Consider the following 25,343-nt stretch of genomic DNA (forward strand, 5'->3'; position numbering starts at 1 on the left):
AGCTGGACGAAGAAATGCCACGTTGTATTAGTCCAAAAGCTATATAAAAAAAAATTTAATTCATTTTTTTTTCCCATGAATTGTGTCGTTTTCCATTGTGCAAGTACGTTGGATGTTTTATAATACACTGTCTTTATGCAAGGTGGTACTGTGCAAGTTGGTACTTGGTACGACATGAAATCTAAAGCCAAGATAATTATAAGAGCATGAACCTGACCTGACCAATGGTAATATTCACTGCGATGGGTTCATTCGTTCGTTTGGTGATGTTATATAAAGAATTTCTTTTATTTTTCTTTATGGCTTATCACTATTTAAGTGTCATGCTAGTTATTCGCGAGCTTAAGTATATATTATTAATTTATATAGTTTTGATGTAGAGAAAGATGAGAGATTCAATTAAATATAATTCAATAAGATATAGAATAAATAGATCTAAGAAAGTAAAATTGAAATGAATTAGAAGTGGTATTAAAAGTTATATATTTGTATTTATTTGAAGAGCGAGTAATGAACTGAAAAAAGAAAAGAAAAGAAAGGGGTCTAATATTTAGTTATTGAATTAGGTTAGGGGAGGGAAGCAATTGAATTCAAAGCAAACAAGGCTATTGTGACCTTTTCTTCTTCTCATACTTAGCAGAAAGTTGCTCATGGTATGACAAAAGCTAATACCAGTATACCACAAGATAGCGGCATGCCAAGAAGGAAAGAAAAAGGTGTCTTGATGCCACCAAGGAGACAGGAGTCACGGGATGAACGCTTGTGATTCATTTATTGAGGTCATAAGAAGCATTCCATGTACGAAAAATATTGTGGGGGAGAAGTACGTGCATTGAAGCACTTACTTATGCTGTTACTGTGGATCAGCCAATAGTACCAGTGTTTTCTTTTTATCATTCAATGGATCGAAGGCTAAGTAAATGTTGAATAAAAGATCAATCATTCTTAAATATTAAGTCACTCAGTCTTATCAAAACTCGGCAAATATACTAAATTATTTAATTTAAGCTTTAAATTATACATCATCAAGCTGTTATTTCAAACTAAAACTAAATATCACCCTAACATTGCTTTAAGCTGCCGTCACACCGTTGAGCCGCTCCTCTGAACCATTAAGTCAAAACACTTTATCATTAAATAATTTTTTCCGTAATAATAATAATTATTTAAAATTAGAATCAAAATCAATGATATGACATCCTTAGTCATAAGTGACGTAACTATTAACTTTACCAAAATTAGTTGTCATTAGAAGAGATATACATATATTTACTGAAAAGAAGAAATTGGAAGAAACAACAAATTATGGAGGATAGGGCAAGTTGAGGATAGTATTTATGTAAGATAAGAAAAGTTAAGGATGAGGATAAGATGTGTGAGAATGAGATGAGATCAAGGAACAGTGCCATACTATGCAGACTTCTGGTACATGGCAAGTGGAGTGGTTATATCTTCAAAAGATGCATGCACCTTAGTGGATCTCAAATTGTTTTTTTTCTTGGTAAAAAATTAAAAAGACATCAATAGGAAGACATCTTTTGAAATCTTCTTAACAAATACTAGAGATGAAAGTTGAGACAAATAACTGGGTGTCGCTGCTGTATATCTTATAAACCATGAAATAAAACAAACCCAGTTATATTGCAGATGATTCAGGTGTAGTTAACAGTACAAGTGATGGTCAGGTGGATAAGGCAAACAATCTGCAGGAGAAAATGCACATAAAATGGGCGGCATGAAACATTCTGACCTCCAAGTTTCGCTGCGTAGATAAGCTGACAACCTCAATCATACTCAAAACAGAATAAAATAAGAATGAGGGATTTGTGACCCTAAAACTCAGGTCAGATCATCTTCTTCCTGCTCCTTAGCGCTTAAGGCATTCTTGGCTCGTAGGAGGAGGGTGGTTTTCCATGAATCCTGCAGTCAATTGATCTGGTTTCAGACAAATGAATACTGACAGCAGCTGTGGGCCACCTGTCGCTACAATTAAATACTAGTACAAACTAGGCCCAACATTAAAACCAAGCCTGTTGCACGTTTCGTTTTGAAACTACATCGATATGAATGAAGGTTTTTGTATTTGTCAAATAACCAACTGGTAAACAGTAAAAAACATTAAGAAGTGGAGACCAAGTAAACAAAGACAAAGTATTGCAAGACCAAAAGACAATTTGAGATTATGGATAAAAACAATTGGAAGTACAAAACTATCTCCTACTTGTTTATACGCTTAACACAAGGTTCATTATAAGGTGAGATTCAACAAAGATCCTTGCTGCTCCAGCAAGTCTCCATTTCTGTTAGAAACAAGTAGAATATACAGAAACTGCATACCAGGATGGATGTGGAACTATAAGTACTCTACCTAATAATTGAAAACTCTTTGTAAACCAATGCATTAGATTTTCTGAAAATTCTGTGTTTAATTTAATTCGTGAAACAGGCAAGAAAAGAAAAGAAAAATGGATATTGGATTTGATCATCTTCTTTATGGATATAGTGACATAATGAAAACGGTCCAATCCATATGGTAGCAACAATCACCAGTAGAGGTGGACACCGTCACCAATTGCAAGTGTCAGCAGCCTATACCATTCAATACACGATGAACAAATGTGAGATGTCCAAACCACTTTTATAGTCCAACAGATAATTTCTTTGACACTATTGCTTTCACACACAATAGCTGCCAACTATGCATTATGTTGTGACTTAACAGAAAATGTCATGATAGTAGCTTTGTGTAGTTATTGCATATCTGATATCTGACTCCAGAACAATAAGTTACTTCTAATATGAACAGCTAACAAATTGCTCCAATTGTTTAAATATCTCATTACCAATATATATGAAAGACGTGCACTTAGACTTTCTGTTCTTCAAATGACATAATTTCCTGCTTAAAATTTACTTTCATGAAGTTTTCATATGGTTAAAAAGTGCAACTCAAAGCTAGACATTCATCAAACAGGAACAATGAGATGCCAAATTTAATGTCATGCTGTTGACAGAACAAAAACCATACCAAGCGGGTCATACTATCAAATTCCTTGATGACAACAGTGAATTTCTCAACATCTTCCTCATCCATGGAAGCTGCTAAATCCTGCCATACATATCGAGATATATATTTATCAGAGATCTATTTTTCAAATTCTCATCAAGTTTCTTTCTCTTCTTGATTTCCCAGGTTTAATATGTACCAATAATTTATTTAGTCACAAAGCCGGCTGAGGCACCATTTTTTAATGAATTCAGGCCCAGCTTGTAACTTTGTAAGTAACATTTCAAAACTGTTAGCAGATGCCGATACAAAGTTTGGTTTAAAGAATGTTGCTATGCATTTACTAAAAGCTTGAGTTTTTTGACAGCATAGAAGGAAAAGAAAGATTCATAATTAACCGTACTTACAGATAGAAACTTGTATTCACGCGTGCCTGAAAAGGTTGGATCAAGATCCTGCAAAGTAAATCATACACTCATTTAGAAATTAGAATAGCATAAGGCTCATAAAATAGTGTCAACAATGAAATAAAATAATTATTAGACCTGATAACGCTCTAATGAGTTCGTAATTGCAACAACATCTCCTCTGCATAGTTGGCAAATGCCAGCATTAAGGAGAATCCCTTTAACACTGTACTTAAGAAGGTTGTTGTTAATTGAGTGTCGCGCTATTGTCTCAAATATTTCTATTGCCTTAGGGTATCTGAAAAATTTTCAACCAGTGTTAGCAAAACTGAATAGAACTTAGCTTATTCTCTAAAGCAAATAATAAATAAAATCAAGGCATGAGGATGAACTATGAGCAAAATAAATATATTGAATTATTGATCAAAAGAGAACTTCTCTAACTTGGTTCTGCAAAATAAAGAACTTCACATGTCAAACATATGAAAGTTGGAGGCCACAAAGCCTAAGCATAATTCTACTTACAAATGTAGAGGTCAAAGAAAAATACCAGAAGGGAGAAACTTCAGTTTATGATAATAAAATGATACAAAGTACCAAAAGAGAGGAAAAGGAGGACATTTTATAACAATGATAGGGCATGATTGTGCTCCATTTGGCAAAGGATGAACAAATATTAACACAGGGAATTGAAACGAGGAAAGAAACACTAACAAGATCACACATATTGAAGAACCAACATAAGAAAAGGGCACTCACTGTGGGCGACAAGGATACCTTTCTAAATTAAAGAATTACTCACATCACTATGTCGTTTTCAGCAAATATTGGTCTTACCCACATATCACCATGGTATACAGCTATTAACAGAACGCATCTAAATTCCACCTAAAGTGATCAATATTCTATGCTAGAACTGCTTCTCTTTGCTTCTTGAGCCCAGATGCATAGCAGAAAAAGGAATTGGATCCAAAACACACTAAGGGCCAAGACAGGATTAGAATTAAAAGTTGGTTTACCGCATAAGTTGAAGTGCAATTAAAATATTGAATACAGTAAGACCTGGAAATGACAGAAATATATGAGGTCCACCAGTAGAATTGTAGAGCAAACCAATGGAGGATACTAAGATCAGTGTAGTAGAAAGAAAAGAAGCCTGATTCCTTTAAAGGAAGAAAAATACTATTTTTTGCACAAGATTAGCTGAAAGGAGTATCAGCAGCATGCAACTGTTATCAACGCTACTTGCATACTCATATTTACTATACTTTGTCAGTTAAATTGTTGTTAATCTTACTGTTCCATCTGAGCAGCAAATTGTGCAACTTTCTGATTGCACTGGTTTGCAGATGTCGTCGCTTCTTCACTTTGGAAAAGGTCAGCAGCTCGCTCATAGTAAGTTATAGCATTCTCTAAATCTTGTTCTTGTTCATATAACTCACCAAGCTCCTGCATAATGAAAGTGCCTCGGTCAGCAAAATATCTGAGAAGACATCATGGATATCTGTGTGCACTGTGCACTTGTAGATCACAAAAATGAGTGCATATCAGCCAGAGTATGTCCACTGCTGAAAGCACGCATCTAAATCCTGTCTTTCACAAGCATTACATTTGTCTATACAGAATTACGGCTACATTTTAATATTTCAAAAGCAAACTCAGATTACATAATAACATGCACAGGCTTCCTGAGCATAATGGAAATGGTGGTCAGATGTATACCTTGCAGTATCTTGCAGCCATGTTTAGTCTGCCAATTTCCAGGAAAAGATTAACCGCCTGGTTTAGAACTTGTGCAGCATCTGCAGAAGAAGAATAAATCTCAAGGAAAAACGAAAACAAGAATAAATGAACACACTAAGGAGGAACACATCTCATTATGCACCAAAAGAAACATGAGAAAAAAAACACGTAAACTGAAGTATTAACCAACTGAGACATCAAAATCCAAGAATAGAGGTGAAGGATGAATGTCATACTTAAAACAGTTGCAGAATCACAATTTAAAATAACCATGTAGAATAAATTGTGAGGTGATATTACAATATGGCAAGTACCTTTAGCCGAGATTTTCTTATAACAATTTGCAGCATCCACATAAGCCGACGCAGCTTCATGCTTGCTATCTAACTGTTAGTTGGATAAAAGAATTAACTGCATTAATATATGTTCTGCCAATACACGGGAAATGAGAATGAAAACGAAATGAAGAGTAAACCTTTAAATGACAGTTAGCAAGTTTAATGTATACAGATCCAGCCTTGTTCCCTGCAACACAATCATATTAAACAAGTAAGCTGAAGGCACGATAACACTACTTTGCTGATTAGACATTTCTTCAGCAGGAAATGAATTGACTACATCTGAATAAAAAGAACATCACAAGTGAACAACTAAATGAATCAAACCCAGAAAAGGAAATAACTGATCTTATCATTTTTTTGTCAACTTAGCGCATTGAAGGCAGTCTTTGTCCAAAAAAAAAAAGGCAGTCATTTCGATCTAAATGCGCCAATCGTTACCATGTAGAAAATAAGCATCGGCATCTATAAATGATCACTCGATCACAAATTGCAACAAGAGGGTGGACTATCCTAATGATCGCGAAACTTGTCAAGATATCGCATTTCCAATCTACACAGGACAAATAGTCATTCCCTAAATCCAGCCGTAAAACCGATCACTTCAATCAACTCGTATTTCGATCCGGCATCTATTGCATCGACGCGATCTAAAAGATATCAAAATGCGACGAAACTTCTACGCAGCATCAAGGATCGAAGCGATGCGGCCACAAAGAGATAAGATCGAAACAACTAATCACAAAACAGAAAGTTTTTCTTTAAAAAAAAAAAAGAAAAAGAAGAAGAAACAGAGAGAAATGCTTACAGTTCTTGGCGAGCTTGAAGCAATTGCCGGCCTTCTCGAAGAGATCGGCCGCGTCGTCGTGCTTGGATCCGAAGATTCCCCAGCCCGAGAGCTTCTTCTCCCCCTTCTTCTCGAACTCGTCGCCTCTCGCCTCGTTGTCCCCCATCTCCCTACTCCAAAATCCTTCGTTGCTCAAGCTTTTTCTCTTCCCTTCTCTTTCCTTCTCTTCCGTTTGTCTTCTTTATTACGAAACCGGAAAGAAGCGAAAAAGCAATACGTCGGTTTGATTTGATATACGCTGCTCAAGTAATCCAACCCCATTTTTATGCCTAAGTTGCAAAATTAATTTGGCCCATAAGCTAGGGTTTATGGGCCACTTTTGCCAATCCAAATGAACTAAAAATGAAAGGCCCAAGGCCCATTGATTATGATAAGCCCATGAGCTTGGCCCAATTTGTTAGAATATATATAAGGACTAACCTATCTGGATCTGTTAGGATAAATTAGAAGGTGTGGATTAATACATCAACCGCATGCATCGTAGAACTAAGATCGTACCTGAAAGAGGATATAAGGAAGCTGAGTATATTAGAGCAAATGTGGTTATAGTCGTTTGTTTAATGCATGCAATCTATGAGTTGAACTCGAACGCAATATGCTCGCAGTAGATCTTTGCTCGATGTATGGACAAATTGAATTACTATTTCTAATTCACCCTTTTCTATCTTATGGGCATCTCCTGCTCTTAAGTCTCTATTATAAGACTTAGAAATGTTCATCTACACACATGCATGTAACTTCTTCTACTTGCATTTAATATGTTTTCTTTTGTCTTGAAGATCTTGAATTCAAGCCATGAGGAGATGTAGCAACTTCTACATCAATATATTTTGAGCTTAAGGTCTAGAATTCAAGACTTTGAACTCAAAATCCACCATTGACTGAGAAATTTTGTGGAACCGGCAAATTTGGGAGCATAGAGGGATAAGAGACGTATGTGATTATCATTTTTATTTAATTTAATGACAAAATTATGGTTTGCCTTTGTTCGTAGTTTACCCCTATTTTAGTTTATCGCCCTATACTCGAAAATATAAAAAGAATTAATTACTTCTATGCTAAATATATTTTGATTTAATAATGGTAGTGATAGTTTGGTCATTTAACAACTTATTTAGAGCGAGAAATATTAGAGTCAATAATGATAGATGTAATTTGGTCATTTAATAATGATGGATGTAATTTGGTCATTTAATAATGATGGATGTAATTTGGTCATTTACATTGACGGTTGTAGTTTAATCTAAATCACAAGGATTAAAATATTTAAATTTGAAACATCAAAATCAAAATAACAATATACTTTGTCTTAACATAAATATCAATTTCATTCGGAAGCAACTTCGTCCATCTCATAGACAGCAACTACGGAATTCCCCCCTCTTTCCTCATCAGTGCACTACCGACAAGCTCTCCCTCTCCCACCCACCCCCTAGCTTTTGGATGGGAGGAGGGGAGGGATATTTTTCACTTTTAACTATGAGATTTTTTTTTTCTTATCTATTTTTCTTACCCTTTAATGTTTCTCAGATTCTCTCTACCCTCCTCCCCCTTCTACCGTCAACTTCATTTTCTCTCCATTTTGGTATCCCTTTCGACCAGGGTTTCCTTCATCGCCATCGTGTCCTCCTCCCCAACGTTGCCATAGGTCACTTGTGGCCATTTGTGATCGGTTCAATATGCCCCTCTCCTCCTTCATCTCTACTCCATTAGCTATTATATGTTATCGCTTACCATCCGACTTGCCTCCCTCCTTCTCCATATTCACTCGCATTCATTCTTCTATTCCGACGAGGGTGACATCTCTGAAATACTTGGTAGCCATGGGGTCACTCAGATTATTTAGCTACATTGCTTTAAGATCCGACCAAGACCGAGAATAAGTAAATGGTAGCCTGCCAACAAAGCACGTGTGTCATCGATTTTTGTTTTCTTATTCAAATCTAGTAAGTTCTTGAAGCTCAATGATTATTTTACTTATAGTGTAGGTAGAGTGGCTTCTCAAAATATCCATCATCTTCTTTAAGTCCTATCAGGTTTATAAAACACGATTAAAATTAAGGAAGTAATTTGCATGTGTGCTTTTCCATTTAAAAAATAAGAAAAGAAAACCTTCTTCGTCTCTGTCCGAGTAACAACGGACTTTAAAACGTGGGAGAATCCAACCGTCCAAATCCTTGCCCCCATATGCTGGCAGGAGGCCTCGTAGCCGTCCGATTGAACCCCAAAAAAGAGTTAATTATCATAATCTAAGTCCACGAAGGATCCAAGAAGCTGAGGTTTTATGGGGATTTGACCTTTGACCGCCGCCATTTCTTCTGTCTCTTCTCCCACGTGCGAACTAAAGAAGACCAAAGACTTCGAAGGGTTTCATATAAGTCAATGGTTACAACTATCTATCATTATAATATGACCTCTACCGTATCTATCTCCTCCTATTATTCCACTCTCTTTATATTTTTAAATATTCTATTAAATAGATAACCCCATCATAAGTCATAACCCCTCTTTTATTTATCATTCAACTCCACTATTTTCTTTTTTATTTTTAAGAAATTTTTTATTTAATTTTTATGGAAAACTTTCAAATTATCATAATTATGATTGAAATTAGTGTGCTTGTGTAACATTCTATTAATTAAATCTAACCATGAAAACATAATTTAGATTTTCTTTTCTTTAAAAAAACTATTTTGACTTTTCATACATTATTTAAAATTATTTTAAACTATCAAATATTATATCAATTAAATATAAAATATCTTTTTTATACAAGATAAAAATTGTTGATAAATATTTTATATTCTAAAATTATAACAAATAAATAGAAAGCATTTAGTCATTTATGTGTGTTTACTAATCTTAATAATAATTTCTCGAGAATATTCTATTTGAACGAGTCAAAACATTTCAACGATAATTTTGAACCGCAATAATAATATTTTGAAAGTCCTTGGTGATAATTATGTAAAATAATTCTACTTAAAAATATTAAAGTTAAATTTAATCCAACAACTCCGGATGAAATATAAAATATTATTTAGTAATATTACTTACTAGAGAGGAAAATATTAGAGTCCCCATAATGAATGAGAGAGATAAAAACTTACACAGAAATACTATTATGGGCACTATGCATATTTATAACTATATTAAATAATTTAATTAATTTATTTATATGGTAACAGTCAATTAACAAATCTTATTAGGAGGTCTTATGATGTACAATTATACCCAAGTTTGAATAAGATTCCATGAGTCACTTTAATTTCTAAGAAGAAGCATTCACCTTCCAATTGGAAGATGTACCTTTGTCAATTTCATTGTTGAATTATGATTTAGTCCAATTAATTCTAATAATTCAACATCGCCATTAATGCTTGTCTATTCTTCACAATATTCGAGATTGATTAGAATATTTCAAATGGAAAAAGGTCCAAAGTTAATTATAAAAATATAAGCTTCTATTCCTCTAAGAGTTTCAAACACAAGAGTAATTTATTATTAATTTCCTCCTTTCTGGGTAGCACCATTAGGAGGTATCCTTTGAGATTTAAAACACTAACCAAAGTTAATTATTGCATCTTAAGCATGAACAATGTGCATGAATTCTTGAATAAATAACCATTTAATTTTTGCTTGTATATCCATCAAAACATATTGTTTTTGTATGGATGCATTTCTTGTAACTATACATTGAAATCTAAACAAATAAGCCTTAATTTGAGAGTAATGTATACAAAACAAAATAAGAGTATTTCTATTCTTTTACTATTAAATAGATTAAAATTTAATTATTGCATCTAATCTGTATATTTGAAGTCAAAGTATATAGACAGAATTGTGGGCTGGTTTGCTTCTTGCAGTCGTTTATTATGGTAAATTCAAGACCTCATACTTTGATATCATAATAAGTTATTAGAAACTTTTTTATATTTAAGTAGTTTATGTTATGAATTAATCCACTCTCGTCGCCGCCATAGAAAGTTCAAGCAAGAATGCTCACCTAAAAATACATAAGCATGACTGAGTTGAGAAAGACAACTAGAATCAATTGATATGGCCAAATAAGACAAGTCAACTCGTCTTCCCTTCTTCCACCACCAGAAAGCGAATTGAGAAAATTTCTCAGTCTTTCTTTTTCACATATTATTCATTGGCTCTTTTTTTTTATATTATTATTTGTGATAGTCCGAAAGCCAGATATAAGCTACAAGAAAAAGTTGATTTTTCTTAGATGTAGAGATATTAGGTTCTACTAAATTCTAACCAATATATGGTCAAGATTTTTCAAAACTTATGCGTCGTTAAGCTATTGCTTTGAACTAAATACCGCTGAACCATCAACTGAGCTGAGCTGTCGAGCTAAACACGAAACTACTAAATAATTTTCTCCACGTAATTATTTATAATTGGAGTCGACTACACCTAAGAATAGTTCTTCCTAAAATTACTCTGCCAAATTTTGATTGCTGATGTGTGACCTAGGCTTAATAATCATGGTGATTAAGTAATGAATCTTTTCCTTCTCAAGAGGACATATGTAAAATGACGATTATGCCCATCATTTATCCATTATGAAAGAGAAACTATTCAGTAAATAGGTCATCACTCCTCTTCCTTAATAGCATTTTCGTGCTCCATAAATATCACTTCCGGTTAAAAAAAGAAAAAGAAAAAGAAAAGGTTATTCTATCTTTAAAATTGTAACCATGCTTAATTACTCTAAAAATTTGATACGGTATTAACACACAAACTACTCTATAAAATTTAAATTATGAAGGAAAAAAAATCATAACTTAATTATTTTATATTTAAACAACAGTCTTACAATATGAGTGTGAATAGCCTATGGCCTGCGGCCTTAGAAATGATTAAAAATAAAATCAGAAGAAGAAGAGCCGAGTGCAGAAGGTCGATCCCATTTACAACTCGGTCGAGGGCTAATTTAATTTTTAGTTTGTTTATCTTTTCTTAATGTAGACTTTGTGGAAGTCTTCCTTGACTTGAACTCTTAATTATGTATTGCAAAAGACTTCCGTATGGTGACTGGTCTATGAACAGTTTCCTTGTTTGATTGCCTCCAAAAGCCAAAAGGTACTTGGATTTATTCAATCTTGCCCCCGTGCCAATAAACCTTTAATTCTTATTTTATATACTTTAGACTCTCTCTCTCTCTCTCTCTCTCTCTCTCTCTCTCTCTCTCTCTCTCTCTCTCTCTCCCTCTCCCTATATAATCCCCAAACGAAGTCCTCCACTTACCTTCGTTCCTTTTATTTTGCCTGGACCTCCATCTCCATCTCCATCTTTGCAGCAGCATAAGACGCCACTTTTTGCTGGGTCATGGAGTACAAGCCATTAATCAATCACTCATCATCACTCGATCTCGACCTCAAGGTCGGCCTTTCGGGCATTCGGATGGAGGAGCAGTTCGTCGTGAGAAAAGAAGAGGTTTGCTTTTGTTTCTTATGTTATATATAGCTTACTACTCTCGCACAATCACGCTTAATTATAAGCAGTTGCTGATGGTTTGAAATTTAGGTTGAATTGTTGGAAGAGGAGCTCGATCGGGTGAGCAAAGAAAATAGAAAGCTAAACGAGATGCTCACCACCATGACCACAAACTATAGCAATCTCCGCAACCAGATTCTCGATCTAATGGCCACAACCACCACCACCACCACCACCACCGCCACCGCCACCGCCACCGTCTCTCCTACGCGGAAGAGGAAGAGCGAGAGCCCGGATCCAACGGCTAACCGCGGAGGGGGAAATCAGACGGACAGCACTACGTCAAGCGATGAATATCCATGCAAAGCAACGAGGAGATTAGATTCTAAACCTAATGTCTCCAAACTCTGCGTCCGAACGGATCCCTCGGATTCGACCCTCGTAAGTCTAACTAAACTTTATCCTTTTGAATGCAAGAATTGCTCGAGATTTGAGTCTTTTTTTTTGGGGGGGGGGGGGGGGGGGGGGGGGGGGGGTCTTCTTTCTCTTTTCTTTTTCCTGATAAAATTGAGTGACTTGTTTGTCTGATAGGTTGTGAGAGATGGGTATCAGTGGAGAAAATATGGTCAGAAAGTGACTAGGGACAACCCTTGCCCAAGAGCTTACTTCAGATGCTCATTTGCTCCTTCTTGCCCAGTTAAAAAGAAGGTGAATATAAATTTCAATCAATTTTCTCTTTTAGTATGTATATATAAGCTAGCCATAATTGAGTTTGTAAACCTAAATATATGGTTAATCTTTTCCATTACCAATATTAGGTGCAGAGAAGTGCAGAAGATAAGTCCATCTTAGTAGCAACGTATGAAGGCGAGCACACCCATGGCCTCCCTCCTCAGCGCGGCGCCATTAATGGCCTCTCCTCAACCTTGGACTCCAGTAATGTAATAAGGATGGATCATCTCATCGTGGGACAAGAACACCCAAAGGTGGATAACACTAGATTGATGGAGGAAATGGCTGTGTTGTTAGCTAAAGATCCGGGATTCAAAGCAGCCTTAGCCGCAGCCTTCTCTGCCGAGAGATAGAGATCAAAGTCTGGACTACTTCTCTTTCTTTATTTCTTACCTTCTTTCTTTCTATCAGAGTTGACCGAGCCCATCCTCCCCCGGGGAGACGAAGAACTTTTGTAAATACGCAAATGTTCCAATAAGAATTATTAGTTTCTCTTTTCTAATTAAATGATTGAGATTAAATTAATCAAAAGTACAGATCATATAAACTGAAAGTAGCAATCACTTTTCTAAATTATAAGATAAATTAATCATATTTTATTTCTCTCTCTTAACTATCTATTTTTTTTATAACAAATAAAAATAATAATAATAAATTCATAGAGGCTACCGCTCCTATTATTAAGAAAAAGATTATAAGGATAAGCAATAAGAAAATATTTAATTCAATCATATATATAAAAAAAATCTTATATACCTTTTAATTTATCAACAAATAAAAATTATTTTTAATAACTAATTAATTAGTATAGAATCATCGCTCTAGTAAACCGGCAAATATAGCAGGAATAGAAAGGTTTAAAAAAGATTGGAGAAAAAAAGTTTGTCTTCAACTTAATGAAATAATAATAAATAAATTAATAAAAACCACATTTTATCTGCAAGCTTGCTGAAAAAAAAATGTCAACCAGGTTAGATAAACATGTACTAAAAGCTTAAGGTGACAAAATAATAAATTAGCTTTGGTGCCATATTAGATATAACAGTCAAAGACACGTGCGGTAGATGCTTGTCGGTTGATTGGACAAGGGATGGCCCCCGAAGTCAAACCACGCGCTGGTGGGGGGGGTGGAGTTGGTCTCTTATCTTAACCCAGTTTTTGACTATTTTTCCAGTCTGCCAGTTTTCTTTTTATTTATTTATTATATCTATCTAATTAACGTTAAGATTTAAATACGTAATTAGGTGAATTTTATCACGTCATTAAAATTGATGAACCTGATGAAGCTGAAAGAGACTTGGAAGTTGTTATCCGATTTAACAAATTATATGCAGAATTTAAAAGAAAAAAAGAATTTATATAAGACTTTTGAACTAGAAAATGATTCATATTGAAATATTTTCCCTCCTATCGATAAGCAAGCTGACTTTATATAGTATTTATTATTTATAAGAAAACTTAAAAAAGAGATTAAAAGCCCCTTTCTTTTTTTTTTAGAAAAATAAATTCATTAAACAAAGACGGAAAGCCTAAAAAATTACGACCCACTTCTATGCCTGTACAAGGTGCCACTAGCAGTTTTACACAGAATTAAATTAAACTCAGGGTGATATAAGCCCCTTCACAAAAAATTAGTATCCGTCGCTCGCGTATGGTTGGCAGTCCGGTCGGCTTCCAAATTAATTTCTCTATAATTATGTTTGATAATTAAGTTGTCAAAACCCAAAAATAAAAGTTCGGATGTCGGCAATCAAGTTCTGCATGGTCCAAGAGTTTGTACCGTTCTTTGTGGAGCCAATGAGAGATTGCGAACTCTGTTTCAATAAGCAGATTTTGAATACCTAAACTCTTAGCTTGAGTTAAAGCCTCTCTCAAGGCCCATGCTTCAATCATGATCGCAAAGCTACAGTTTAGCCGTGCCGGTTTAGCCGTGCCCCCCCCCCACCTGCCAATAAAATGTCACCATCAGAATCTCTAAATATTCACCCCGTCCTCTTTTATTGGTTAAATGTTCCACAGAACCGTCACATTATGATTAGACTGGATGCAGCTACCAATAGGAGGAGAAAGATGGTTAACTTGGTCTACACTGTTGCTGTTAGCCCTCATATATAGTCCACAATCATTATGATTATTTTCCTCCAAAGACTAGTTGGTAGGAGTAGAATTGAACTTGTAGTCATTTACAATTGTACTATGTTAGAATATCTCATTTAGACGATTTTTCTGGATATAGTTTAACTATAAAATTTAATTAACAAAATTTATTTTTTACATCTCAAATAAATTGTCATAAATAGGTTTAGAAAAACTGTACGTTTAATCATAAGTTAGAATAATAATATCATTCATCACCTTTAATGTGATATTACCAAAAAAAAAAATTTAAATTATATTAAATAACCAAAATACTCCTTGTAGTGGATGAGAAGAAGAAAGAGAAGTATTAAAATAACAGTCGATTGATTAAAGAAGTGACAAAAGTCAAAACAATCAGTGACTAACGTGGTCGGCAGGATTCGAACCTGCGCGGGCGAAGCCCACATGATTTCTAGTCATGCCCGATAACCACTCCGGCACGACCACTGGGTTATTGGTCGTGTGACAATTATTTTCTCAAGTCTCTTAAATTCTAAGTTGTCAAATGAAAGTTACATAAGCAGTAAGTCGTCAAATGAAAGTTACATCAGCAGTAAGTCTCGCATAGAATTCTACTCTTAGTATGTAATGCAGTTGCTATCTATCTTCTGTGTCAAAGAAAATTCAATGAGGAATCCTTTTCACTAGACTAAACTAATCTTCTTCGTCCCTACATTTCTCTGCAAAGTCCAAACCTTCTTAGAATGGTGTCCATTTGCCATTTGCAGTTTCTCTCCAAAAAGACATTGCTCGACACGTGTAGCTTAATATATTCCTGAAGAAAGAATAAGATGAACCTCTTGCAAAAGAATACACTGATCTGCATAGTTTCGGATCCTGCTTTGCAAGCACTGACATTAGCTAGCCTGGCTGCAGCCAATTTGTCAACCTCCATATATGCGTATCTGTGGAGGGGCTCATGATTTTTGAGAATTTGATCAGAGTTATAAGATTCTGTTTCAGTATGATCACCAAATGGTAAACATTCCATGAACTAAAATTTATGCATTAGAAAGAGGAGATGCTACATTTAGAAATGTCCATTAGTGATCAAAATCCAGATGTTACACTGCTCAGACTGAAATGTTTTGGACTTCACAAATCCTCTAGTAATAACAAAGATCATATGTGCTTCTATTTCCTATTCACATTCTTGCTTGCAACCAAAGAGAAAAGACAACAGAGGAGAACAAGCAGGCAGTATTAATTTCCACTCACCTAATCATTGGCAACCAGTGGTTCATTAACCAAAACATTTTCCAGCTTTCTAATAACCAGCTTCTTTTGAGAAGGGAGGTCCTTCGATGCTGGGACAATGCCATCCACAATGATCCAGTCGTCTTCTTTGAAATCTCCTTTCAGCACTCCGAGAGCGACTTGGTTCTCCACCATCTGCTGAATCACCCTCTTAACAGGCCTAGCACCAAAGTTAGGATCAAAACCAAGAGTTCCCAGGAGCTCAACTGCTTCTGGTGCGTAATGAAGGTGGATTTTCTTTTGTTTTAACCTGTCTTTCACACGATTCAACTGCAGCAACAGTGCAATTATATCAGAGCTCAGAACAAATCACAGAGAAAATGATCAAGAGCACAGAAATTACATAAGGTAAGAAAAGCAGCTGCTTATGAAGGCTGATAAAATGAGAAAACTAAATGATTCATTAGAACAGGGTAGTATGATTAACTTTATTGCAAGGGGAATTTGAATCCTTGAAAAAAAAGTAAGATACATATGCTAATCAGAGAGTTGGCAAAAATTACATCCTTCCCAGTGTAACATGACAAAACCAGCCGACTCAGTGGGATTTATTTTATGTAGGTGAACAATAAACTGGATAATAAGTTAAGCAACTATAAGACATTCTACATAAGGTATCCTGGTTGGTAAAATGTCAGTGGGACTGTACTTAACAGAAGTGGAACTCAATGGTGCATATCAAATTACCAGTTGTATTAAGAGAGTTAAGCATGTCTAACATCTACACTTCAACAATTACCTGTATCTCCACAATATGGTTGATTTCTTTAGTGTCGAGCGGCTGGAAAACGATATATTCATCGATTCTGTTCATAAATTCTGGCCGAAATGTCTGCCTAGCCAACTCGATGACCTGCCTTTTCATTATCTCGTACACTACTTCTTTGGTGTCTTCTGTGTTTCGAAGTGTATCCAGGATGAAATGTGACCCTATATTTGAGGTCATTATAATAACACAATTTGTAAAACTAACTGTTTTCCCCTGTGAATCAGTTATTCTTCCATCATCAAGTAGTTGCAATAGAATATTAAAGACATCATGATGTGCCTTTTCAATTTCATCAAAAAGAACTACAGAATAAGGCCTGCGCCGAACAACTTCGGTCAGCTGCCCCCCCTCCTCGTAACCAACATACCCAGGCGGTGCACCAACCAAACGAGATACTGCATGCTTTTCCATGTACTCGCTCATATCAATCCTTACAAGGGCATTTTCTGTATTGAAAAGATAACCAGCAAGGGCTTTTGCAAGCTCAGTTTTCCCCACACCTGTAGGACCCATAAACATGAAACTTGCAATTGGCCGATTCGGGTCTGACAACCCTGCCCTGGAACGACGGATCGCATCAGCCACCGATTTAACTGCAATATCTTGACCAATTACTCTCTTATGAAGGAAGTCTTCTAAGAAGACCAGCTTCTCCCTTTCTGACTGCTGAAGGTTTGAGACTGGGATACCAGTCCACTTGCTTACAATCTCAGCAATGTCAAGGTCTGTCACCTCTTCTCTAAGCATCGACTTCCCCGACTGCTGAAATTCAGCAAGTTTCTTCTCAGCCTCTTCAAGCTGTCTTTGTAGAGATATCAGTGTTCCATACTTTAGTTCAGCGGCACGATTCAAATCATACTCACGTTCAGCAGCTTCCATTTCTAGGTTAACTCTATCAACCTTTAACAATATCAAATGCCACAATTTATAAATGCTCATGTAAATTAGCATATTTTTGTATATCGAGACAGAAGGAGCTTACCTCCTCTTTAATTGACCTAATACGATTCATCAAGGACTTCTCGAGCTCCCAGTGTTGAGCAAGTTCTTTTTGTTTTTCCTTAAGAGATGCTAAATCAGCTTCCAGCTTGCTTAGACGTTCTTTGGAAGCTTTATCTGTGTCATTTTTCAATGAGAGTTTCTCCATCTCTGACTTTAATATTGCTCTATCTACCTCATCCAATTCAATTGGCTTTGATGTTATCTCCATCTTAAGCTTTGCAGCTGCTTCATCAACAAGATCAATAGCTACAACCACAGAAGACAGGCTTCAGGCTGTTAAAGCACTTCTGATTGTATAAATATCAGCACAGTCAACAGATAATTTACATACCTTTGTCGGGCAAAAAGCGTTCAGTTATATATCTATCTGACAAGATTGCAGCAGAAACAAGAGCATTGTCTGATATTTTCACACCATGATGCAATTCATAACGCTCACGCAGCCCACGGAGTATGGAAATGGTGTCCTCCACAGATGGCTGATCACAGTAAACCTGCTGAAATCTTCGTTCCAAAGCAGGATCTTTTTCAATATACTTCCTATACTCGTTTAATGTAGTTGCCCCAATACAACGGAGTTCTCCTCGACCTAACATTGGTTTTAGTAAGTTGCCCGCATCCATTGCCCCACCAGTAGCTCCTGCAGCAGATATCAGAAGAGAGGTAAAGATCAAAGTAAAGGGGGAAAGGGTTAATAGGAAAAAAGTCAAGAACAGCAACCAAATATCTCATTGGAGATTTTAGCATTAATAGCATGCTATACAACTTTACGTGTAAAATCAAATATCCAGTTTAGGCTTTAACAAGGTTTTCTATGACATATTGAACCAGATGGATTTCCTTACCATCACAGCCCACAAGAACATCAAATATGTATAGCATATAGGTGGCTTAAACAAACAGAAGACTTTACAGAGGACTGAACAACTTGAATAATAATCAATCAACCTAAAACCAGTCTTCATCCAAACAATAAATTTATTTTACATAATTGGGAATTTCATCATTTCTTTTTTCTCGAAATGGTTGCTTAATCCATTTCTTCCTTTTCTATTTGTGTGGGCCACTGTAGAGGTGTGAGTGCATTGCAGGCATTTTACTAGCAAAAGGGTTGCCATGGATCATGATGATGGTCGTGTTCAGAGAAACCTTCCTTACTATATGGCTACCTTATTGTGCAAACATACATAAATTTGTGCGCAAATTGGGATTTTATCCTCCTTATGAATCAGTCAGGGTCAGGGATACAAGTAATAAGCCCAATTCTCCAGATCAGTTCCATGAAAATTTTTACAGAAAATGGGCTGTAACCACCAGAGAATCCTTCCAAGTGAGTTGGCTGTATGGTGCATCACATGTTAAGTAGGCTGCATAGGCCTCACAGAACTTTTTATTCAAGATAAACATGAAAACAGGATGCTAAAAGTAAAAGGCTCAATCAAAACATTGGCAGATACAAACCTGCACCAACAACAGTATGAATCTCATCAATAAATAAAATGATTTGTCCATTAGATGAGGTGACTTCCTTTAGAACAGCCTTCAGTCTTTCCTCGAAATCACCACGAAATTTAGCCCCAGCAAGAAGTGATCCCATATCCAATGAGATAAGCTGACAAAAGAATAATAAAAGTGTCATATGCCATGCCTAATTTACTCGTAATAATTTTCATTGCATCCCAAAACATGCCTGAAACCAACATCTTGTGACTTGTCACCCTAGATAGGTTACTCAAGATGTTCAGCATATGTTGAAGTCTAGTAGTGCGGTGATATCAGTTTGAAACAGATGCTCAATTTTGCAATATTTAAAAGGTCATAGCACACACATAGTAACAGAGAAATGTAAGAGTTTGCTAAACAATTTTTTTTTTAAAAAAAAAAAAAAGGGGCAAAACAAGTGCCTCTCCAAACAAGTCTGGCGAATAGGTGCCTTTCCTCCCCAAACTGCTGTCATGGGCTTGTTTACTATCTTCAAATACTGACGTAGATGCAAGCAAACAACAATAGCCAACAAGAAATAAAAGAAGTGCTCATCTATAGATGCACCATCCAATAAGAGTACCTTCCTGTTCAATAAAGGTTCAGGAACGTCTCCTCGCACAATTCGCTGAGCTAATCTGCACAACATTAAAGAGCCGTAAGATAAAACAGGATACATGAATCAAAGGCAAACTTCGAACATCAGTGATTAGTCCTGACAGACAAAAAGTTATTTTAACATCTAACTGTCAGTGTAAAGGACAGGTGAAGTAGGTTTTGTACAACCAGCATAAGATACTCCCTAACTGCCTTTTATCAGGAAAAAAAGGAAGAAAGAAAGAAAGAAAAGCAAAGTTAGAAATTGGTACCCTTCAGCTATAGCAGTTTTTCCAACACCAGGCTCACCAATGATAACAGGATTATTCTTTGTTCTCCTACTCAGTATCTGGATGCAACGACGTATTTCATCATCACGGCCAATAACAGGATCTAGTTTGCCACGCCTAGCTAATTCTGTCAAGTCACTGCCATACTTCTCTAGTGCCTGATATTTTCCCTCGGGATCTAGCAGCATCAGAAAAGTATGGTGAATTAGCTTGATGATCTAATGTCCCTCCAAAATAGATGATAAGAAAGAACTACAGCAATATGACAAAGGAGAAAACAATGTTAAAGCAATGCAATTAAGCAAACAACCATGACAATGGATATGCACAGAAAGTAATAGATGTGGTATCAAATGACTGTGTGGAACCAATGATTTAGAAGTTTTGCATAATCTAGAGAGTAGAGATACACACATTATAAAACAGAAACGGATAGGCTGTTCACTGGCCTAGCTTGAAGAACGCCCTTACCTAAAAACAAAGTTATTGAGATTTCTATGATGGTAATAACCGTTGACCTAAATCAATATCCTCTGTTATTCAGTTAAGTGTGTGTGTGCAATCTGTTACAGGCAGTCAACCATCGAAACAGACAATGCTGATTGTCAACATTTTGTCTCTGTGCTACTACAATCATCAAAATCAAGCTCTGATATCATCACAAAATTACTACATTTTGCTAGAGAAAAGATCACTTGGTTTTAAACATAGATAGTCATACTTTTACTAATTGCCTATTTGAAGAAAACAAGAAAATAGTAATTGAGTGCCATACTCTGGTCAGTGACTCGTTGATTTCCACGTACAGATAATACAGCTTCTTTCAATTCCTTCTCCCCGAGTTGGAGGTTCTTGAATAACTGCTGCCCAAATCTCTTGTCTGCATTAAATGCCAGCACAAAGTGCTCGACTGACAGAAACTCATCACCAAACTCCTTTTTATACTTCTTTGCACTATCCAAAATGGACACAAAACTTGATCCTATAATTGGTCTACTTGTATCACCAACTACCTGACAAAGTAGCATTCTTACTTTCTGTTGATTTCTAGCTAATCACATTGAAGAAGCAATAATATTACCTTAGGCTGCCGAGTGATAAACTCATCCGTAGCTTGCAGCACTGTTGTATTGTCGATTCCAGCCTTGGTAAATATTCTCCTAGCCAAACCATCCTTCTGCTCCAGAAGAGCTTTCATCAAATGCTCTGACTCCACTATTTGCTGCTTGCACACTTGTGCTGCATCTACAGCGCCAATAATCCCCTCCCATGCCATCTCCGTGAACTCACCTTGGTTAATCTGGAGGAGTGAGTTAAAAAAAGTTCAGTTGCATAGTCATACAAATTGCCAAGAGAAGGAACTTGTATCAATTTAGGTTGAGAGATTGTCTCAAGAAACAAACTTTCACATACTATGTATGTTGTCGAGATAAATACAATAAGGAGTTCAGCAAGAAATACTACAACATTGCAGTGTCTCTCGACGCTGACAGATGACACTCTGCCTACCAAACTATGTAGGCAACTTGGCAGTACATAAAATCGAGTCATTCCAAAAGCTCAACGATACAACCAAAACAACTCTTTCACTTTATGTTGAAGCATTGACCATTTAGTTATCAGTTGATCAATGTGTGTGATCCATCCAGATAACTCAAAAGTATCACATCAAAGTACTTCCGACATTTTAGATCACAACATCCGGTAACGTTCATCAATTTGGATATCCATCATGTATGCAATTTGTAATCACAACCAAACAAAATTAAATTAATATATATGTAGCACTTCTACGTATCTAAAATCTCTGCACACGAGATCTTCTAATTCCACCTCAACAAATCCCTTATAACACTGCCCTACTAGTAAATTTCCCTCGCAAAATGGACGTTTTATACTCTTACCAACTCTCGCATTAGCCAAATATACATATATACAAAAGGAAAACAAAAAAGGCGCCAATAGGGATTAAAAATACCTAATTCGGAAGCAAATTAAGAACAACTGGAACCTGGGGGGAGCTGCCATAGCTATACTGAGAAGGAGACGTCGAGTGGAATGGGCGAGCGAGGAATCCCTTCTCGAAGAGAGGCGTAAAACCAAGAGCTCCGATGTCGTCTCCGACTCCGACGGACGCACCGAAAGGTGAGGCGGTTGCGCCGCGGCCGAGGAGCAAAGGAGAGGGAGAGGAGAGAGCGCGGAGAGGAGGGCGGCGAGAAAATGAGCGGCGCGCCACCCCCGCCGCCAAGTAGGCGGATTTGACGATCTTAGCTGTGGCGGAACGACGTATCATGGCGAAGAATCCTCGAGAGAGAGAGAGAGAGGGTTTCAGTTGTGAGCAAGCATAATGCGAGAAGGAAGGATGTGGTGGAAGTTGGGAGAAAGTTCTTGAACTTGCTTGTGACGCAAGAACATGGAGTGGAGTGCTATGCACGTGCCATGAGCTCTCTTCCTTGTTTTCCTTTCCCTATGCGATCCGTTTCGCTGCGTAATAAGAATTTTGTTTATTCTAAATTCTAATTCTAATTCTAATTTGCTGTTTGGTTGAAGAAAAATGAACCATTGTTAGAATAAAAATATGGGGTAGGATGATGTTAGGCTGTGATAATTAGAATAAGAGGTGAAAATGATTACATTGACTTCTTTTTTTTTCTTTTCCGTAGTCTAAATTGGAAAATAAATTAAAGCAAGAAGAAACATAGTTGGTTAATCGCGTATATCTCTAGGATGTATTCTGATATGATAATTTTGATTCTTACAATTCTCACTACTATGCTATAACAGAGGCTGTTCTCAAAATTATATGGTTTGGAAGTTGTTGCGAACCGGTTTGATATGATCTGAAATGATTCTGGACTAAATTGAGGATATAACTTTTAAAGGAATCTGTGGATAATCTAATCGTTCGATCTTAATAAATTTTGGATATGTTGTCGCCCTTGAAAATAACTTTCAAACGAATCTAAGATCGTAGGGTTTGGATAGTTAGATTTTGAGATATCGGTCAAACAGTGGCCGTAGGTCAAATAATTCCTAGCTTGATAGCCCTTCAATGATTAGATAGGTGCTTGATTAATCCCTTAATGTGAATGGGGAGAAAATTGTTATAAAAGAGGGGGATTAGAAGTTATAGAAAGTTGACCAAAGACTAGGACGGTAGAAAAAAGGAGGTGGAAGAGAACGCCGATGACTAAAATAAATAGAGAAGGAGATAAAGATACAATACCGTTTTCAATTATCAAATTAACTCTAATTATGATTTTCTGTACATATTTATAAACACTTATCCTAAGGATCCATCAAAAAATTTTAACAAACTAACAATTTTTGCCGCGGTGCATTCCGATATGCCAGAGCGCGTTCAAACATAGAATTACAATTCTCTATCGTTGCAAATGTGTGCGACGATCGTGTTCGAACGGCTTGATTTCGTTCGAACGCACAATTTATGTTATTTATTTTTGTAAACGCGTACAGGCGTTCGCATAATCCGTTCGAATGTGGTCCCCATATTCAAACGGCCTCCGATAAAAATTATTTTATTTCTTCAAATAAAAATCAACTAAATACACAAGCTCATCCTAATGAATCTAATATTACGAGTAGAGTTGGTCAGAATTACTCTTATATCTAAGAGTTATTTAACATTAATATTAGTGCTGCCTGAAATTACTGGATCATGATCAACTTTTCCAACAGCAATGGATGGTGAGAAGAATGTTTTAGAACTTAAAACATTTTGATGCTGCTACGTCTCTCTGATTTTGAGAGCTAAAAATGTTCAAATATCAATTTACCATGGCTTGTTTATAGAGATATATTTTATAACGAGAGAGGTTATTTTTTTATATTAGATGCACATCTTTTTTGTTGTAAATATATATATAATTTATATAGTTGGTAAGATTAATTTTGTTATTACTAAAATTTAAAAGTTTTCTTTAATGCAAATAGCCGTTTGTTTTAGCAAATAGCTGTGAAGTATAACGGATTCGGAGTCTTACTCGGATAAATTATGGAAACCGACCCGTTAGTCTCTGCTATCTTCCACTCTAAAATAAGATCTTGTAAACCCGCGCTCTTCCCCCTAGGAGACAGTGTGCTGTTCATGGAGCGGGTTTGCCACCTCGGCTTGCTCGCTCTCCTCTCTCTAGATGTTTCAAAAGAGGCGATCGAGAGATCGAAGAGGTAATCTCAAAGCGAAATCCTTCGCTCTCTTCTCTTCGAGTTGTTCCGCATCCCATAACGAAGGTTTGATGGCATGGTATCTGGATCGCTTCCATGGCAAGAGGTGCAGCCGTCGTCGACCTTGGTTGGATGCCGATTTGGGGGAGAGGAGAGGAAGGAGGGAGGGTTACGCCTCTCGTAAGTTTGTTCATTTTTGTGGTAGAATCCCATACTAAGATGTTTGATCTAGTGCAAAAGAAGTGATCCGGTGGATTTGTAAATCCCCAAGTTCGAATCGCGATTTCGTTTGACGCTAACCTTGTTTGGTTTGAGGGTAAGCTCCAAAGTCGATTAATTAGTCTCATTTTTTAGACTTGATTTTTTTGGAGAGTGAACTTGGTTAGATACGAAAAGGATAAAAAGATGTGTGGTGATTAGGGGTCACTGAACCAGTTCAGGAGTGGTCCCTAAACTCAAAGCAAACAAGGCAGCTTGGATTGTACACCGGAAGTGTTTGCAGAGTGTTTGTAAAGTGTTTGTGGGCGTAGCATTATTCCGATGCATGCTAACCGCTGCAGCCATCATCCTTAGTTTGGATGTCGATCTTGGTGGGAGTAGAGGACGGAAGGATAAAGTTTCTGTGTTTTTTTAATCAAAGGTGACCTCAAGGTTCACTTCCCCATCTCTCCTTGTGTGTGTGTGTGTGTGTGTGTGTGTGTGTGGGTGTGTGTGTATAATTTTCTTCCCTTTGATGATGTCTTCAGTTCTTAGCTTTTATTTTTCCTCTCAGATGTTAGATATACGTCACTCTGTTTGGATTTTACATAATTGTTACTGAAAACTTTCAAAATATCATAATAGCCACTATATTCTCCTAAATCCTAGTGGTGCACGATTGCTGCCTCCATTGAAGTAATCTCGAATTGGAACCCCTTCAAAGGCGTTTGTTGGCATGGCAGCTTGGATGGCCTTGATGGCGGCCGCTGCAGCTATATCGCCTTAGAAAGGTTCCTATTTTGAGAGAGAGAGAGAGAGAGGCCATCCAAGCTGCCATGCCAACAAACATGAGGCTTTTCAGTGCACGGATGGTGGAAGGTTAGAAGGGCTTCCCCTCC

General features: G+C 36.5%; 3 protein-coding genes and 1 non-coding gene across 5 annotated transcripts; 1 reads left to right on the plus strand and 3 right to left on the minus strand.

Annotated features, from left to right (window-relative positions):
- Nucleotides 1–967: 967 nt before the first annotated feature.
- LOC140771372 (alpha-soluble NSF attachment protein 2-like) lies at nt 968–6,555 on the minus strand. 2 transcript variants are annotated; one of them, XR_012106152.1, is made up of 10 exons: nt 6,304–6,555; nt 5,633–5,682; nt 5,472–5,544; nt 5,137–5,216; nt 4,712–4,863; nt 3,553–3,712; nt 3,415–3,462; nt 3,029–3,109; nt 1,751–1,920; nt 968–1,104 (listed from the first exon to the last, which is right to left on the minus strand). XR_012106152.1 is itself a non-coding variant. In XM_073112887.1 (9 exons), the coding sequence occupies exons 1-9, from the start codon at nt 6,446–6,448 to the stop codon at nt 1,840–1,842; spliced, it is 870 nt and encodes a 289-aa protein (XP_072968988.1). In that variant the 5' UTR covers nt 6,449–6,555; the 3' UTR covers nt 1,573–1,839. The 2 variants fall into 2 exon arrangements, 1 of the variants encoding a protein (XP_072968988.1); XM_073112887.1 differs by lacking the exon at nt 968–1,104 and having other exon boundaries at nt 1,573–1,920.
- Nucleotides 6,556–11,590: 5,035 nt separating this feature from the next.
- On the plus strand, nt 11,591–13,032 carry LOC140770529 (probable WRKY transcription factor 40). Its single transcript, XM_073111754.1, has 4 exons — nt 11,591–11,793; nt 11,884–12,234; nt 12,385–12,501; nt 12,612–13,032. Exons 1-4 carry the CDS (start codon nt 11,686–11,688, stop codon nt 12,876–12,878), a joined length of 843 nt encoding a protein of 280 aa, XP_072967855.1. The 5' UTR covers nt 11,591–11,685; the 3' UTR covers nt 12,879–13,032.
- Nucleotides 13,033–15,029: 1,997 nt separating this feature from the next.
- TRNAS-AGA (transfer RNA serine (anticodon AGA)) lies at nt 15,030–15,111 on the minus strand. The gene has a single exon. It is a non-coding gene; the product is annotated as a tRNA-Ser (tRNA).
- Nucleotides 15,112–15,707: 596 nt separating this feature from the next.
- Nucleotides 15,708–22,434, minus strand: LOC140770438 (chaperone protein ClpB3, mitochondrial-like). Its single transcript, XM_073111637.1, has 10 exons — nt 22,073–22,434; nt 21,143–21,361; nt 20,837–21,074; nt 20,044–20,239; nt 19,758–19,812; nt 19,154–19,304; nt 18,024–18,332; nt 17,673–17,938; nt 16,661–17,590; nt 15,708–16,191 (listed from the first exon to the last, which is right to left on the minus strand). Exons 1-10 carry the CDS (start codon nt 22,352–22,354, stop codon nt 15,883–15,885), a joined length of 2,955 nt encoding a protein of 984 aa, XP_072967738.1. The 5' UTR covers nt 22,355–22,434; the 3' UTR covers nt 15,708–15,882.
- Nucleotides 22,435–25,343: the final 2,909 nt, after the last annotated feature.

Source organism: Typha angustifolia, chromosome 11 (assembly GCF_048772165.1).
Source record: "Typha angustifolia cultivar Huaian chromosome 11, ASM4877216v1, whole genome shotgun sequence".
In the NCBI taxonomy this organism is placed as follows: domain Eukaryota; kingdom Viridiplantae; phylum Streptophyta; class Magnoliopsida; order Poales; family Typhaceae; genus Typha; species Typha angustifolia.